Genomic DNA, 18,731 nt, shown 5'->3' with positions numbered 1-18,731 from the left:
TCTGCAATATAATCTCCTCTCAATTAGCAATGATTTCCAAGAGAAAATGCCCTAGCAGGGAATGGGAGGGGTTGGAAATACTGATGCCTGGAGGAGCAGATGGCTCTGCCTTCCTATCAGCCCCATAAATTATAAACAAACACCTTGTGTAAAGATTGATTTGTAGCCTATTGCTGGCTGGCCAGATTAGGCCATGGGAGTGATTAGCAGTTGCAATGCTTTTGCAAATACATTAGATACTGATTTGGAAAACCCAAGGGGGTTTAAATCAGCAGGAAGATTTCCTCTTGGTTATCTCTGGGCCCCTCAGATTTCAGAATAAGACTTGCACAGGCTCCGGATGACACTCTAAGCACTCCCTGAAGGCAGCAGTCACTCTATCCCCTGTGGTGCAGTCTGCCCCAAATCACACATCCCCTGGGTTTTCTCAAAGCCTGTTCTGGTAGGACACATTAATGACCAATATCATTTATCCAATAAGAGTTTACTCTTTGAAATAATCACAGTAAATCTAATGTGCTAATGTTTTCATGAAAGTAGATTAAAATTATCGATGCATATGAGCTCTTATTCACAAACTTCTATGGGCGGCGCCTATGGCTCAAGGAGTAGGGCGCTGGTCCCATATGCCGGAGGTAGCGGGTTCAAACCCAGCCCCGGCCAAAAACCAAAAAATAAATAAATAAATAAACACAAACTTCTAAACTCTTTATAGATAGTCATTCATTAATCCTGTATCCCAAGTCAGAGAAACAGATGACAGAAATCTTTAGTCTAATGCCAGAAAAAAGTTAAATGCAATTCAGGTAAGGCAGAGAACCAGTAACTTGGTGGCTACTGAACCCATAAGTAAAACTCAGGACCAGTGGCTCCCAAGCACCAGCTGTCACAAAGCAAAATACTCCCCTCCACGGGAAGTAGGTGACTGTCAGAGATAAATTCTACACCAAAACAGATTCTCAACATATTCTACTGATAACTGAATCCATCAAGAGTAAAGTTCAGAACTGCAACTAGACTTCATTCAGACCAACAAGGAACACAGTTAAGAGATAATAAGGGGAACCTTAGGTAAAAGTGGAGAGTAATACCATGGAAAGAAACATTGGCTATTATCAGACATACATGTCCTAAACTCCTTAGGATTCAGGTTTTCTCTAACGATAAAACTTTACAAAAAAAACAGGGTACTTCTGGGTGGCACCTGTGGCTCAGTGAGTAGGGCGCCGGCCCCATATACCGAGGGTGGTGGATTCAAACCCGGCCCCAGCCAAACTGCAACAAAAAAATAGCCAGGCACTGTGGCGGGCGCATGTAGTCTCAGCTACTCGGGAGACTAAGGCAAGAGAACTGCCTAAACTCAACAGTTGGAGGTTGCTGTAAGCTGTGACACCACAGCACTCTACCGAGGGCAACAGAGTGAGACTGTCTCTTAAAACAAAAAGAAAAAATAGGGCACTTTTTTTTTTTGTAGAGACAGAGTCTCACTGTACCGCCCTCGGGTAGAGTGCCGTGGCGTCACACAGCTCACAGCAACCTCTAACTCTTGGGCTTAACGCGATTCTCTTGCCTCACCCTCCCGAGCAGCTGGGACTACAGGCGCCCGCCACAACGCCCGGCTATTTTTTTATTGCAGTTTGGCCGGGGCTGGGTTTGAACCCGCCACCCTCGGCATATGGAGCTGGTGCCTTACTCACTGAGCCACAGGCGCCACCCAAAACAGGGCACTTTTAAAAGCAAAATCCTAACAACAAAAATGATTTAGGCTGGGTGGAGTGGCTTACACCTGCAATCCTAGCACCGTGGGAGCCTGGGGTGGGTGGACTGCCAGAGCTCACAGGTTCAAGACCAGCCTGAGCCAGAGCGAGATCTCGTCTCTAAAAAAGGCCAGGCATGGTGGCGGGCACCTGTAGTCCCAGCTACTTGGGAGGCTGAGGCAAGAGAATTGCTTGAGTGCAAGAGTTTGAGGTTCCTGTGAGCTATGATGCCACGGCACTCTACCAAGGGCAATAAAGTAAAACTCTGTCTCAAAAAAAAAAAAAAGGTTTAAATGAGGAAGAAGGGTGAGCCTAACTAATCTAACTAACAATAGTTCACTATCATAAATTTTACTTTATAGATAAGGAAATTAAGGCATAGGGAAATTAAGTTTGCTAGAAGATGGCTAAGCTGAGATTTCAGCCTGGTGAGTGTAGCTTAAGAGTTCATGTCCTTAAATAGTCAGGTGACAGAGAAAATTATCAAAAAACTGACTGCAGAAAAACAAAAACGAGAATCAGGCTTAGAGATCTTGAAGGTATAAAAGGTATTTAAGTGATTCTGATACTGCTTCAGACAGTAGGACAATATATTTTTTATTTTTGTTTTTTTTTTGGTTTTTGGCTGGGGCTAGGTTTGAACCTGCCACCTCTGGCATATGGGACTGGTGCCCTGCTCCTTGAGCCACAGGCACCACCCAGGACAATATATTTATAACACAGAATATATTTGTAACACAAGCATAACATTGATGCCAAAGCCACAGAGGTGTTTTTTTTTTTTTTTTTTTTTTTTAGAAACAGAGTCTCATTTTGTCACCCCAGTAGAGTGCCGTATCATTATAGATCACAGCAGCCTCAGACTCCTGGGCTTAAGAGATTCTCTTGCCTCTGCCTCCTAAGTAGCTGTGATTACAGGTGCCCACCACAATGTCAGGCTATTTTTATAGGCAGGGTCTCACTCTAGCTCAGGCTGGTATTGAACGCATGAGCTCGGGCAATCCGCCTGCCTTAGCCTCCCAGAGTGCTAGGATTACAGGCGTGAGCCACTGTGCCCATAACTCTGAGTAGGGCCCGGGCCACAAGCACGGAGGCTGGCGGGTTTGATCCCTGCCTGGGCCTGCTGAACAACAATGACAACTGCAACCAAAAATAGCTGGGCGTTGTGGTGGGCGCCTTGTAGTCCCAGCTACTTGGGAGGCTGAGGCAAGAGAATCGCCTAAGCCCAAGAGTTTGAGGTTTCTGTGAGCTGTGATGCTACAGCACTCTACCCAGGGTGATATAGTGACACTCTGTCGAAAGAAAAGAAAGAAAGAAAGGAAGGAAGAGCAAAGCACAACTCCATCTCATACATATCAGTGAAAAAAAACATTTTTTTTTTTTTTTTTGATTCAGAGCCTCAAGCTTTTGCCCTGGGTAGAGTACTGTGGCATCACAGCTCACAGCAACTTCCAACTCCTGGGCTCAAGCGATTCTCCTGCCTCCGCCTCCCAAGTAGCTGGGACTACAGGCGCCCGCCACAATGCCTGGCTAGTTTTTGGTTGCAGCCATCATTGTTGTTTGGTGGGCCTGGGCTGGATTTGAACCCGCCAGCTCAGGTGTATGTGGCTGGCACCTTAGCTGCTTGAGCCACAGGCGCTGAGCCATCAGTGAAAACATTTTAAGTAAATCATTAGCAAGCTAAGTTAAAGAAATTTAACTTAACATTAAAGAACATACCAGGAGCAGGTGGAATTTATCTAAGGAATTTGAGAATGAGTTCAATATTATACATTAACATAACTGAGCATATATTTGGATCTAAGGAGAAGAAAAAGTATACAATCACTTTCACTGATAGTGAAAAGTCATGAGTAAGTTCAATATCCATTTTTGATAAAATTTATCAATAAAATAGGAATGGATACTTCTTTAAAATGATAAGCTAGTATTTCTATTTCGACACAAAAGCCAGCAATATGCTTAATGGGGGGCAAAAGGCTTTCCACTAAAGTCAACACAATATGAAATGCTCACTACTGAGCTGGGTATGGTGGCTTATGCCTGTAATCCTAGCACTCTGGGAGGCCGAGGTGGGTGGATTGCTTGAGCAAGAGCGAGACCCCCGTCTCTTCTAAAAATAGAAAAACTGAGGTGAGAGATCGCTTGAGCCTGAGTTGGAGGTTGCTATGAACTATGACGCCATGGCACTCTACCCAGGGCAACAGCTTGAGACTCTGTCTCAATAAAAAAAAAAAAAGAAAGAAAGAAAGAAAGAAATACTCACTACTAAAATTATTATTTAACATTGTTCTGATGAAAACAGTCAATACATTTAGACAAGAGAAAGAAATTGAAACTGTAAAAATTGGCCAGGCGCGGGGCACTGGCCAATTATAATCCTGGCACTCAGGGAGACTGAAGAGTGTGGATAGCTTGAGCTCACAGGTTCGAAACCAGCCCAAGCAAAAAGAGAGACTCCCCCCTCTACTGAAAATAAAAAAACTGAGGCGGCTTAAGCCCGAGTTGGAGGTTGCTGTGAGTTAGCACTCTACCCAGGGTGACAGCTTGAGATTCTGTCTCAAAATGAAATGGAGGGGATGAAATTATTATTTCCAAAGATAACATACCTAAAATAATCCATGATATTTAACTGAGTAGCTACTATAATCAGTAAAGAAATTTAGTAAGATAGTACAATTTTAAAAGTAAACTTAACACCAATAAACTTAAGAAAGGTTTAGGGTCTACATGATGAAGACTTTAAAACATTCCAAAGAATACAAGAGAGACCTAGAGAAAATGAAAATCATACCATATTCTTGGGCAACTGGAATAATTATACTAACAGAATTAGAGGGGCAACAAGAAGGTGGTTTTAATGTTTATATAGGAAAAATACAAATTAGGCAGAATGTTTTGAATTAAAAAATAATAAATGTGGTTCAGCACCCATAGCACAGTGGTTATGGCGCCAGCCACATGTACCAAGGCTAGCGGGTTTGAACCCGGCCCAGGCCAGCTAAACAACGACAACTGTAACAAAAAATAGCCAGGCGTTGTGGCAGGTGCCTGTAGTACCAGCAACTTGAGAGGCTGAGGCAAGAGCATCACTTAAGCCCAAGAGTTTGAGGTTGCTGTGAGCTGTGACACCACGGCACTCTACCTAGGGTAACATGGTGAGACTCTGTCTCAAAAAAAGAAAATAATAATAATAATTATTATGTATCAATTCCTTAATAGGGAGCTAAGAAAAAAAAAGACAGAAAGAAAAAGAGAAAGAAAAAATAACAATATAAAGTCTCAAAAATTAAACCCATGTGGAACTTTCACATGAATAATCAGACAGGCTCAGCGCCTGTAGCTCAGTGGTTAGAGTACTTGCCACAAACACTGGGTGTGTGGGGTTTGAACCGGCCCAGGCCTGCTAAAAAACAAAAATGATGACAACAATAGCAACAACATAGCCAGGTGCTGTGGTGGGTACCTGTAGTCCTAGCTATCTGGAAAACTAAGGCAAAAGAATTGCTTAAGCACAAGAGTCTGAGGTTGCTATGAGTGGTGACACCACAACAGTCTACTAAAGGAGACACAGTGAGACTCTGTCCCCCCCCCCCAAAAATAAATAAAATAATAATCAGACAAATTACTGGAACATGATAGTCCAAAAGTCCAGAAATGTATCTAAAATACATAAGAAATTAATAATATAATGAAAATGACACGCCAAATCAATGGAGACAAATACATTATTAATTGGTTGGGACAACTGAATAGTCATATGGGAGAAACATTAATTAGGTCATACTTTGCTTATTTGGGACCAAGTTCAATTTCCTAGTGAAGCAAAGATTGAAATATAAAACACGAAAATATAAAAGTTCTAAGTGATCTTCCTAATGATGACACAAAACCTAGGAACCATAAAAGGAAAGTTGTATAATTTTGACACTTAAAATAAGTTCTATGACAAAAATAACCTTCAGCAAAGTCAAAAGACAAATGACAAGTAGGAAACTCCTTTTTTAAGTTAATTTTCTGATTTATAAAGAGCTTCTGCAGAACTGCTAAGGAAAAGACCAGTAGCACAACAGAGAAATAGGTGAAGCACACAGACAACTCAAGAAAAAGCAACACTAATGGCTACATATATGAAAAGGCACAAAACTTTGTTTGTGACATGAGAAATACAGATTTTTTTTTTTTTTTTTTGTAGAGACAGAGTCTCACTTTACCACCTTCAGTAGAGTGCCATGATGTCACACGGCTCACAGCAACCTCCAGCTATTGGGCTTCCGCGATTCTCCTGCCTCAGCCTCCCTAGCAGCTGGGATTACAGGCGCCTGCCACAACGCCCGGCTATTTTTTGGTTGCAGTTCAGCCGGGGCTGGGTTTGAACTGGCCACCCTCAGTATATGGGGCCGGCGCCCTACTCACTGAGCCACAGGCGCCACCAAGAAATACAGATTTAAAATACCCACATGCTACTTTTACCAACCAGTTTTGCAAATATCCAAAAATTTGATAGCATAATCTATCAGTAAGAGACTTTAGGGAATCAGGCACACTCGTGAAGTGAAGGTGGGAATATGTTAACAAATTGGGACAACCTGTATAGAGTGTGGTATAGCAAAAGCTACCAAAATCTACCAAAAGTACAATGCACACATTCTTCTTCCCTGCAATTTCATTTCTAAAAATGTATCTTAGAGATACACTTGTATGTGTGCAAAACAAAAAATTGCAGCAGATTAAAGAGCAAAACATTAAAAACAACTTAAAAGTCTTTCATTGGATACTGGTTAAACAATTATGATATTGGTTGGGCACCATGGCTCACACCTGTAATCCTAGCATTCTGGGAGGCTAAAGCAGGTGGATTGGTTGAACTCACAAGTTTGAGACTAACCTGAGCAAGAGTAAGACCCCGTCTCTACTAAAAATAGAAAAATCAGCTGGGCATAGTGGCTCAGGTCTGTAGTACCAGCTACTCAAGAGGCTGAGGCAAGAGGTTTGCTCAAGCCCAAGAGTTTGAGGTTGCTGTGAGCTATGATGCCATAATACTCAATCCCAAGGCGACAGAGTAAGACTCTGTTTAAAAACAAACAAAAAAAATTATGATATAGTCATACAATGCAATAGTAGGTAGTCATTAAAAAAAAAAAAAGTACAGGCTCGGCGCCTGTAGCTCAAGTTACTAAGGCACCAGCCGCATACATGGGAGCTGGCAGGTTCGAATCCAGCCTGGGCCTGCCAAACAACAATGACAACTACAACCAAACAATAGCTGGGTGTTGTGGCGGGCGCCTGTAATCCCAGCTACTTGGGAGGTTGAGGCAAGAGAATCGCTTGACCCCAGGAGCTGGAGGTTGCTGTGAGCTGTGATGCCATAGCACTCTATCCAGGACGACAGCTTGAAACTCTGTCTCAAAAAAAAAAAAGAACAAGTAAACTATATATTGATATAGATACATACGTGTGTGTGTGTGTGTGTGTAGAGAGAGAGATCACTGAGATAGACTGCAAAGTAAATAAAGTATATAAAGAGTATGTATTCAGGTTAAATAAAAGGAGGAAAAACCTAAATTTGCATTTGCTTGTACAATATCCTTGAAAAGACACACAAGAAACTGCTAACAGTTGTGGCCTATGGGAAGGAGCAGTGGGTGAGTAGGAGCAGGATTAGGAGGATTCTTACTGTATTATATTTTTACATTTTTAAAGTTTTTGAATGGTTAATGTATTATCTATTTAGATGATAATAAGAGAAACAAAATGACAAAGTAACAAAACAAAATCACTTTAAATAAAGTATGGCCAATAAGATCTGGGACAGAACTCCAGAGATAAATAAGCAAACTTGGATTTCAAAGAAGGGAAAGGTAGATTGCAGTTGATTTCCAGCAGAATTAAAGAACGGATTACTGGATATGTGGCCTATAAACACTTAGAAAGAAATGAATGATTGCTACTGAGGCTTTACTAAGAAGAAGACATGAAAAATTAACCTCATTTTCCTTGTCTGATAAAGAGACCAAGACTGGTATGTCAGGAAACGCTACAGACAGAGAATATCTTAATTATTTTAAGGCATCTGACAAAAACTTAAATACCCTACAGACAAGACAGAAACAGGGTGGACTTTAGATGAGAAAAACCAAGCCCAAGATTCTAATTCATGAACCAAAATTAACACAGAGGAAGTCTGTGGTAACATACCACAAGGCTTGGTGCAATGTCCTAATTCACCATTTTTGCTAATAATCTGAAAGAAGTCAGAGAAAGCACTTTTTTTTCTTTCTTTTTTTTTTTTTGAGACAGAGTCTCATTTTGTCACCCTCAGTAGAGTGCTATGGCATCATAGCTTACAGCAACCTCAAACTCTTGGGCTCCAGTGATTCTCTTGTCTCAGCCTCCCAAGTAGCTGAGAATACAGCACCCACCACAACGCCTGACTATTTTTAGAGACAGAGTCTCACTCTTGCTCAGGCTGGTCTCAAACTCCTGAGCTCATTCAATCCACCCATCTCTACCTCCCACAGTGCTAGGATTATAGGTGTGAGCCACCGAGCCCAGAAGGAGAAAGCATTTTTTTTTTTGGCCGGGGCCAGGTTTGAACCTGCCACCTCCGGTACATGGAGCCGGTGCCTTACTCACTGAGCCACAGGCGCCACCGGAGAAAGCATTTTTATCAAACTAGTAGACAATGCAAGACTGAGAGAGAAGGATTAAATCAAAGTTCAAATAAATATTGAGAGGCAATGGACATTAAGTTAAAATTTAACAGAAACAAATACAAACTTGCTTTGGTCTTTAAAAGATTTAAGCTACACAAGTAAGTACTGGATGGTTGAATCCTGGTTTAATAACAATTATCAAGGAATTTTAAGTGACTGAAAACTCAGTAGTGGCTTCTGAAAAAGTTGCTGAAATCATAGGCTGAACTAATACTGTCCAAAGCATTACTGTCCTACATGTGAGACAGCTTACATCTAGGGTTTTCTAGTTGGTTCTGGCCGCCTCAAAGTTAAAAGGGAAGATGGGCAGAACTGTTGAGAATTTGGAAACCAGATTGGTAAAAGTAATCTAGGGAAGGTTTGCCCGAAAAGAAAGATTTAAAAGGAAATGGCAATTACCTCCAAATAGTTGGAAGACTACCACCAGACTTGCTCTATGGTGATTCAGAGGTAGAATTAGGACCAAGGGGAGAAATTGATAGCAAGGGAAATGGTGCCTCAGAACAAGAACATTTTTTTTTTTTTTTTTTTTTGAGATAGAGTCTCACTATGTCATCCTTGGTAGAGTGCTGTGGAGTCACAGCTCACAGCAACCTCAAACTCTTGGGCTTTTTTTTTTTTTTTTTGTGGTTTTTGGCCAGGGCTGGGTTTGAACCTGCCACCTGCGGCATATGGGACCGGCGCCCTACTCCTTGAGCCACAGGCGCCGCCCAGAACAAGAACATTTTAACAGAAATTTAGCTGTGATAGTGAGGTCATCTTGGCAGTGTGGTCTACCATCAGAAGTATTCAAGCAGAGGATGAACTACTCTTAGGAATCTGTAAGAGAAGTCCTTCATTAGATAGAAAAGTGAAATGTCTAAACTGTGTGATTACAATAGAACTGGGATTGCAGACTTCTTTAGAAACAAGGAAATCGAACTGCTAGATAGACAGGTCTATAAATCAGGTTAGCAACCCCACCACTCACTCCAGTCCATTCAGATCTGGACTAATCAATGAGTTTAATGAACATCACTATAGTCTTTCCTAAAGGGTCACAAGGTCTGGCTCTCAGTTCCTTTACTCTCTTCTCTTTCTCCTCCTCTCAGTTTTCTCTGAACTTTTAGTTTTGGCCAATGAACTATTAGTTCACAAACTCTTCAAGGCAGAGACATCTTTTTTGTATGTCTCCCTCAGTTGTTTGCTGCTCAGGGTGAAAGTTTGCAGAAGAGATACAGAAATGGCACATGGCTATCAACCGCTCAACAAGATGATGAAAAATCCAGAGCAAAACTATATAAATTTTTGAGTTCTGGCTCATCACTAAATATAACCCTTCCACTAGTAGCCCCATACTATATAGGCTTACCATTACTGATTTCTGGGAGGTCAAACTTAGTGAAGTCCCACCACTGGAGCCGGTAGGTTGTATTGGCAATGTTACTGGCCACAGCAGACTGTCCATCACCAATCACAGCCCCTGGTAAATGAGAAGACAAAGGGAGCTCATCATATTATTTAACCACATATTTCCATTGCAGAACAAAAAATAATACAGGGATTAGTAAGAGAGGGAGAAGAGGAAGAATCCCATCTGGCAAGTCTTTGTCTCAAAGAGAAACCAGGCGTGTTTCTCAGGGGAACAATGCTATGTGGAAATATAATCCCATTCATCAGCCCCTCTCATTATTACTTAACATTTATTTAGTGCCAACAGTGAGGCAAGCAGTGTGCATATACACTCTTCCAGTAGGCTCACAATGTAAAGAGACAGATGAGTTTTCATAAAAATGTGGGAAAATAAAAATGAAAAATGGGAGGACACAATTTACACAGAAAAGCCAGTAGCATTTCAGTCCCTGGATGTCTTGGTAGTAAGCAGTGCTTTCTGAGAGAAAACTCCTTCATATATGACCTTCTTCTTAATAAAACATTTCAAGGGCAGCGTCTGTGGCTCAGTCGGTAAGGCACCGGCCCCATATACCGAGGGTGGCGGGTTCAAACCCGGCCCCAGCCAAACTGCAACCAAAAAATAGCCGGGCGTTGTGGCGGGCGCCTGTAGTCCCAGCTACTCGGGAGGCTGAGGCAAGAGAATCGCTTAAGCCCAGGAGTTGGAGGTTGCTGTGAGCTGTGTGAGGCCACAGCACTCTACCGAGGGCCATAAAGTGAGACTCTGTCTCTACAAAAAAAAAACAAAACAAAACAAAAAACATTTCAAAAGCAGGCTTCCCCCAGAGAAGAGGGAGCTAGCATATTGCTGATTGGATAGAGAAAGACAGTAAAGAAACAAATGAGGTAATATTTGTTAATCTCTTCTGGCCCCCTGGCATGTAACACAGCAGAAATTTATGAGTCTAGCTTCGCAGCATCAGAATACTTTTATTGAGGCAATCTTTTATAATTCCCCCACCACCACCACCACCAAGGACTTCCTTGAATCCAGATTCACTTGTAACATCTCACAGTTTAACTTTCTCTGAGATATACACTTCTGTGTGACATTTTTTCCTTGGTAACCAATTAAATAAAAAATGAATTTTTTTAACAGGGTGACACTTTAATTTGCAGTTGTATTTCATTTACATGAACATGTCATTTCCTCCTCCTCCTCCTGAGGTGCATTTCATACACAACCACCCTTTTCATCAGACAGTCAAACACTCTTGAGAGAATAGAACATTCTTGTATGCCAGATAACCTAAATGGTACTCTCTGCTATAAGTCAACTCTTACTTTGAGAAACTGAACTTGTTAGAGCTTACCAGCCTTGGAACAATGGACAATTTTATATCCATTTACACTTTAGTATTGCCTAGTCTTTCTCCTCTGCACATCACTGCAAAAGTGTCTTGTGAACTGTATTTTTTGTTTTCTTTATACAGAGTTGCTTTTATTGCTCTGCTAGTCCTGGAACTTCCTTATTCTGTCCTCAAATGATCAAGAGATTGTTCAGGGAGAAAATGTCCTCCACAGAAACCATAAAATACAGGGGGGGAAGTACTCTTTTCACTCTTTCCCAGTTGCTATTGTCCACTACATCAGAAGACTTTTTTTTTTTTTGTAGAGACAGAGTCTCACTTTATGGCCCTCGGTAGAGTGCTGTGGCCTCACACAGCTCACAGCAACCTCCAACTCCTGGGCTTAAGCGATTCTCTTGTCTCAGCCTCCCGAGTAGCTGAGACTACAGGCGCCTGCCACAACGCCCGACTATTTTTTTTTTTTGGTTGCAGTTTGGCCGGGGCCGGGTTTGAACCTGCCACCCTCGGTATATGGAGCCAGCGCCCTACCGACTGAGCCACAGGCACCGCCCCCAGAAGACTTTTTTCAACATTAGTTTATGGATAGTCCTTGTCTTTGGCCCTATTTCAATTTGTAAGGAAAGTACAAATAAAAGTCATTTCAAAGATGATGATAGGGCTGGTGGCTCACGCCTGTAATCCTTGCACTTTGGGAGGCCAAGGCGGGTGGATTGCCTGAGCTCAGGAGTTCGAGACCAGCCTTAGTAAGAGCGAGACTCCGTCTCTAAAAAAGAAATTAGTCAGCGTGGTGATGGGCACCTGTCATCCTAGCTACCTAGGAGGCTGAGGCAAGAAGATCTCTTAAGCCCAAGAGTTTGAGGTTGCTGTGAGCTATGATGCCACTGCAGTGCAACAGAGTGGAACTATGTCTAAAAAAAAAAAGGAAAGATAATACTTGTAGATCATCCATTCTCAACATAGGCAATATTATCCATGAGGGTAAAAATTAGTTCATGGGGCAAAACATAATCTTACATAGTAAAATCATTTGTCCCTTTCCAAAGTGTCAGAGTATATAAATAGATACATATTATATTAATATTTATTATATATTATATATAGATATGTGATATATTTTATCTGTGATATTAAAATTTCAAGAGAGGGGACATAATTAGGGAAAAAAATGTCTAAAAAGGTTCCTAAGGAAATAATGAACTAAAGGTTAAAAAACATGGTTCTAGATAGATAAAATAATACCACTAAAACAACCCGTTCTTTAAAATCTTGCCAATTCAAAGAAATAATTCTAAGCAGTGATGATCTCCCAAAGGCTTGAGAAAGTTAATGTTTGGGGGTGCCATTGAGTCTACTGACCCCAAAGCCCTATTGCGGGCCCTGTGGCATACGGATGAGGTAAATATATAGCCTGGCTTTAACCTTCACAGAAAATTCTCCTTTAATAATCACATCTGATTTGGAAACTTTTGTTGCGCCTCTAAGTCATGAGGAGGGTAAGATGCCTCTAGGACTTTATTAAAAGGAACTTTTTGTTTTTTCTACACCTCTATGATAATGAAAATCATTTGTTAGTATACAGTCTACCACTTCCCTGGAAAGAATTATTCCATTTCATTCTGACCCAGACTCAATTCTGTGGAGCCTCCAAATTGTTTCCCAAGGTTGCTTGTCTAGATGCTTGATATCTCCCTTTGACCACTGGTCTCTCTCAAATTAATTTAGTTCCTTATCATTTCCTTCAGCTTTTAACAGAAAAGCATATAACAGTAAACAGCAGAGGTAAGTGGATTTTCTCGGTATATGATGAACAAAATGCAAGTTGTTAAGAGAGGGTAAAAAATAAATTGAGGAAATGAACCTCAGAAAGCAAGAGCTCATTCTAGGGGAGGGGATAAGAACTACAAACAGGAAAACAGTTAAGAAATAACACCAGATGCTTTTTTGAGTTCTGAGGATCTGCAAATGGGAACACAAATAATTAAAACTCCCAACTCCAGGCTGGGCACCCATAGCACAGCGATTATGGTGGCAGCCACATACACCGAGGATGGTGGGTTCAAACCCAGCCCGGGGCCAGCTAGACAACAATGACAGCTGCAACAAAAAATAGTCGGGCATTGTTGGCAGGCGCCTGTAGTCCCAGCTACCTGGGAGGCTGAGGCAAGAGAATCGCTTAAGCCCAAGAGTTTGAGGTGGCTGTGAGCTGTGACACCACAGCACTCTACCAAGGGCAACATAGTAAGACTCTGTCTCAAAAAAACAAACAAACAAAAAAACCTCCCAACTCTGAGCTCCAGAGACATTCTGTACATTCTGAGCCCCAAGAACATGTTCTAGAGAACAGCTGGGCAATAAAATAAACATGTAAAGTTGTACTGTGTGGAAGAGACTAGGGAAGTGTTCTCTGTCAATGGTGCCAGAGTGCCGAGGAGGAATGAAGACTGGCACCAGGGAGAGCTGATTTCAGGGCCATGTAAACATAGATTAGGGAGTGAAAGATGCCAGCAACAGGTTAAAGTACTGACACTAGGTTTTCGGAGGCAAGAACTACAGGTTAACTGAGCCTATCTCTCAGAAACATCAGAAGAAAAAATTACTACCCTATTATTAAAAAAACAACCATTTAGGGTGGCGCCTGTGGCTCAGTGAGTAGGGCACCGGTCCCATATGCTGGAGGTGGCGGGTTCAAACCCAGCCCCGGCCAAAAACCACAAAAAAAAAAAAAAAAAAAAAAAAAAAAAAAAAAAAAACAACAACAACAACAACAACAAAAAAACAACCATTTAAAAAAACAAACAAACAAAAAAACCAACCATTTAGTAGGCTACTGGCCACTAAGCTGAAGATACAGGAAATATGCCAAAGCAAGTTAACGGACTGAGCTGCAAAGTATTTACATAGGAAGCTCTTAGCTTAGCAACCAAATCCTGAGAGACAGCAGAGGAATTTCTAATGTCTCAAGGTTCTCCAACATAATAACAGGATGGAACAAGCTAGGCCCAAGGTTTCTCAAACTCTGCACTACTGATGTTTGGGACCAGACAATTCTTTGTTTAGAGAGTGGGGAGGAGGAATCTTGTGCACGACAGGACATTTAGCAGCATCCCATGAGGTACCACTAGCACTCCCCGTCACCCAATTGTGACAACCAAAAATATCTCCAGACATGGCCAAATGTCCTCTGGGGATAAAAATCATCCCTGGTTGAGAAACCCTAAGCCAGATAAACATAGTCTATATTTTAACTTCAAGATAGGTGCTCTTAGAAAGCACTACTACTGGAATTCCTGCCGCTAAAGACACCCAAACTGTCAGTAATTCTGATCCTGGAAAGAAACTAATCAAAGGCACAGCATCATACGAATGTTTCTTAGCAAACTTCAGTTTTCCTTTTCTGCCATGGATTAAAGTGCAGCATGAATAAGGATCTTATACCTTGTTTTTGTTTGTTTTAGCCTGGTTTTAGAGAATATAGACTTCAGAGTCAAATGAACCAGATTTTGAAACTTCCTGCCAGTACTTATTCTGTGTAATCTCTGAATCTCAGTTTTCTTAGCTGTAAAAGAGAAATGTAATATAATAGTACCTACAAATCATAGGATTGTTAGAAAAACTTACTAAGACAATAACAAGTGATGGCAAATAGTAAATGCTAATAAATGACCACTAAAAGTATTTTAATCATATACTCCAATCTCTGTATTTCCTCTAAAAGTAAGGCTCCGTAGTCAACAGCTCACAGACAGAGGTTCTTTTGTGAGAGACGAGCCTAAATAGTGTGCCAGGGCCAAGACAGAGAAGCATTTAATTTTAGCATTAAGTAAAAGCTGGCCAAGCCCTAGACGGTTTGGCAACTTTCTCCTTAAAAAGTAGCCCAGATCAAGATATTCCACATTCTGGGCCACAAAACACAATGTAACATATTTAAAAGAAGAGAAATCAGTCTGGGTACAGTGGCTTCTGCCTGTTTGTATTACTAGCTAATGAGGAAGGAAGATTGCTGAGCTATGACCACACCACTGCTTTTTCTCTATTGATGTTTGCTTTTCAATTTAAATGGTTTTTGCTCTTATTTTGTCTTCTGCTTCCTTCATATTAAATTTGCTTTTTCTTTCTTTTTTTTTTTTTTTTTTGACACAAAGTCTCACTCTGCCCTAAGAAGAGTACCATGGCATCATTGTATCTCATAGCAACTTCAAACTCCTGGGGTACAGCAATCCTCTAGCCTGAGCCTCCTGAGTAGCTGGGAATACAGGCACCTACCACTACTCCTAGCTAGTTTTTGTATTTTAGTAGAGACAGGGTCTTACTCTTGCTCAGGCTGGTCTTGAACTTCTGAGCTTAAGCAAGCCATCCACCTGGGTCTCCAAGAGTGCTAGGATTACAGGCCTAAGCTAGTGCACTAAGCCTTTTGTGTAGCTTTTTAAATTCTGCATAATTATTTTGAGATTTTGAGTGGTGCCTGTGGTTCAGTGGGTAGGGCACCAGCCCCATACACAGAGGGTGGCAGGTTCAAACCTGACCCTGGACAAACTACAACAAAAAAATAGCTGGGCGTTGTGGCGGGCGCCTGTAGTCCCAGCTACTCAGGAGTCTGAGGCAAGAGAATCACCTAAGCCTAGGAGTTGGAGGTTGCTGGCACTCTACAGAGGGCAATAAAGTCGTGAGACTCTGTCTCTAAAAATAAAAAATTATTTTGAGGCTTGGTGCCTGTAGCTCAAGTGGCAAAGATGCCAGCCACCTACACCAGAGCTGGTGGGTTTGAATCCAGCTCGGGCCAGCTAAAACAATGACAACTACAACCAAAAAATAGCCAGGCATTGTGGTGGGCACCTGTAGTCCCAGCTACTTGGGAGGCTGAGGCAAGAGAATCTCTTGAGCCCAGGAGTTGGAGGTTGGTATGAGCTGTGTTGCCATAAAAAACAAACAAACAAAAAAGAACAAAAAAAATTATTTTGAGATTTCTTTCTTTCTTTTTTTTAATTAAATCATAGCTGTACAATTTGAAATATATTGGATACTGAGATTTATCTTTCTTTCTTTTTTTTTTTTTTTTGTAGACACAGTCTCACTTTATGGCCCTCGGTAGAGTGCCGTGGCCTCACACAGCTCACAGCAACCTTCAACTCCTGGGCTTAAGCGATTCTCTTGCCTCAGCCTCCCGAGAGATTTATCTTTCTTATATAGAACTTTACTAATTTTAGATCTTACTTCTTTATTATATATTCATTTAGTGCTATAAGTTTTCATTTAAGCACTGTTTACAGTATATCCCACAAATCACAAATTTTGATAAGTTGTTTTCATTTTCATTTAATTCAAAATACTTTAAAATTTCTCTTGAGATGTTTTCTTTGAGCCACGTAATATTTAGAAGTGTGCAGTCTAGGCGGCGCCTGTGGCTCAGCGGGTGGGGCGCCGGTCCCATATGCCGGAGGTGGCGGGTTCAAACCCAGCCCCGGCCAAAAAAAAAAAAAAAAAAAAAAAAAAGAAGTGTGCAGTCTAATAAGTTTTTAAAGATTCTCCAGTTATCGTTCTGTTACAGATTTCTAGTCTAACTCTCTTGTAGTACCAAATCATACTTTATGCCTTTCTTTCTTTCTTTTTTTTTTTTTTTCCTTTTTTAAGAGATAGAGTTTCAGCCAGGTATGGTGGCTTACACCTGAATCCTACAACTCTGGGAGGCGGCAGCATGAGGATCCCTAGAGCTCAGGAGTTTGAGACCAGTCTAAGCAAGAGCAAAACCCTATCTTTTCCAAAAACAGAAAAATTAGCAGGGCATTGTAGTGGCTGCCTGTAGTCCCAGCTGCTCAGGAGGCTGAGACACAAGGATCACTTGAGCCAAGGAGTTTAAGGTTGCAGTGAACTATCATGATACCACTGCACTCTACTGGGGTGAAAGAATGAGATTCTGTCTCACAGATAGATAGGTAGATAGATAAAAAATATATATAATTTTTTTAAAAGCCAATTGCTTCTCTATATACCAGCAAAGTACAAATCAATGATTAAAACTTTAGGTTAAAAATATACTACCATTAACATTGACACCAAAAAAATAGAATACTTAGATATAAATTTAATGAAATATGTACAAGAGCTTATATGAGGAAAGCTACAAAACTCTGGTAAAAGAAACCACAAAAGATCTAAGTAAATAGGAGAGAGATTATTTACGAATGGGAAAGCTTAATAGTATCAAAATATCAATTCTTGCCAGCTGGATCTATAGACTCAGTGCAATCTCAGTCAGAATATCAACAAATTACTTTGTACATATCAACAATATGATTCTAGTTTATACAGAATGGCAAAAGACCAAGAATGGCCAACATAATATGAAACGAAAACACAAAGTTGAAGAATGAACTTAATATAAAGCTATAATAATAAAGACAGTGTGACACTGTCAAAAGAACAAATAGAAATACAGATCAATGAAACAATAGAGAGAGCCCAGAAATAGACCCGTACAAATATAGTCAACTGATCTTTGACAAAGGCTCAAAGGCAATTCAATGGAGAAAGAATAGCCTTTTCAACAAATGGGGCTGTTAAATAACTGGATATCCACATTAAAAAAAAAAAAAAAGAATCCAGACATAAACTTTACCATTGTTACAAAAATTAACTAAAATTGGATCACAGACTTTGATATAAAACACAAAGCTAGGCTAAGCTTGGTGGCTCATGCCTGTAATCCTGATACTTCAGAGGGCAAGGCAGGAAATTACTTGAACTGGGAGTCTGAGGTTGCTGTGAGCTATGATGATACCCTGTCTTAAAACAAAACAACCCCCCCCCCCAAAAAAAACTACTGAACTCCTAGAAAATATAAGAGAAAAACTAAAAGATCTTGGATTTACTGATGACTTTTTAAATACAATACTAAAACCAAAAAAGAAAAAAAATTGGAAAGTTGAACCTCATTAAAATTAACATCTATTCTATGAAAGACACTGTTCTAAGAATGAAAAGAGAAGACACAGCCTTGGAGAAAATCTTTGCAAAACATTTATCTGATAATAGTACTGGTATCCAAAATGTACAAAAAATAGGCTCGGTGCCCATAGCACAGTGGTTACAGGCACCGGCCATGTGCACCAAGGCAGGCAGATTTGAACCCAGGCTGGGCCAGTTAAACAACAATGACAACTGGAACAAAAAATAGCCAGGGGCTGTGGCAGGCACCTGTAGTCCCAGCTACCTAGCAGGCTGAGGCAAGAGAATCACTTAAGCTCAAGAGTTTGAGGTTGCTGTGAGCTGTGACATGTAGCACTCTACGGAGGGCAACATAGTGAGACTCTGTCTAAAATAAATAAATTAATTAATTAAACAAACAAATTGTACAAAGAATACTTAAAACTTAGTGATAAGAAAATGAATGGGGGACTGGGCATGGTGGCTCATGTCTGTAATCCTAGCACTCTGGGAGACCGTGGCGGGTGAATTGCCTGAACTCACAGGTTTGAGACCAGCCTGAGCTAGAGCAAGACCTCATCTCTAGGAATAGCTGG

The 18,731-nt window shown here is 40.9% G+C and overlaps 1 protein-coding gene across 8 annotated transcripts in view; it reads right to left on the bottom strand.

Annotated features, from left to right (window-relative positions):
• AMBRA1 (autophagy and beclin 1 regulator 1) overlaps positions 1–18,731 on the bottom strand; it is a 252,765-nt gene that overhangs the window by 45,331 nt on the left and 188,703 nt on the right. For all 8 annotated transcript variants that reach the window (XM_053560500.1, XM_053560499.1, XM_053560502.1 and 5 more), the window contains one exon: positions 9,825–9,935. In XM_053560500.1, the coding sequence (XP_053416475.1) occupies positions 9,825–9,935 (111 nt within the window). The remainder of the gene's footprint in view (positions 1–9,824; positions 9,936–18,731) is intronic.

Source organism: Nycticebus coucang, chromosome 14 (assembly GCF_027406575.1).
Source record: "Nycticebus coucang isolate mNycCou1 chromosome 14, mNycCou1.pri, whole genome shotgun sequence".
Lineage (NCBI taxonomy): Eukaryota > Metazoa > Chordata > Mammalia > Primates > Lorisidae > Nycticebus > Nycticebus coucang.
Note: the sequence above shows the minus strand (reverse complement) of the source record. Positions and strands in the feature narration are given on the sequence as shown.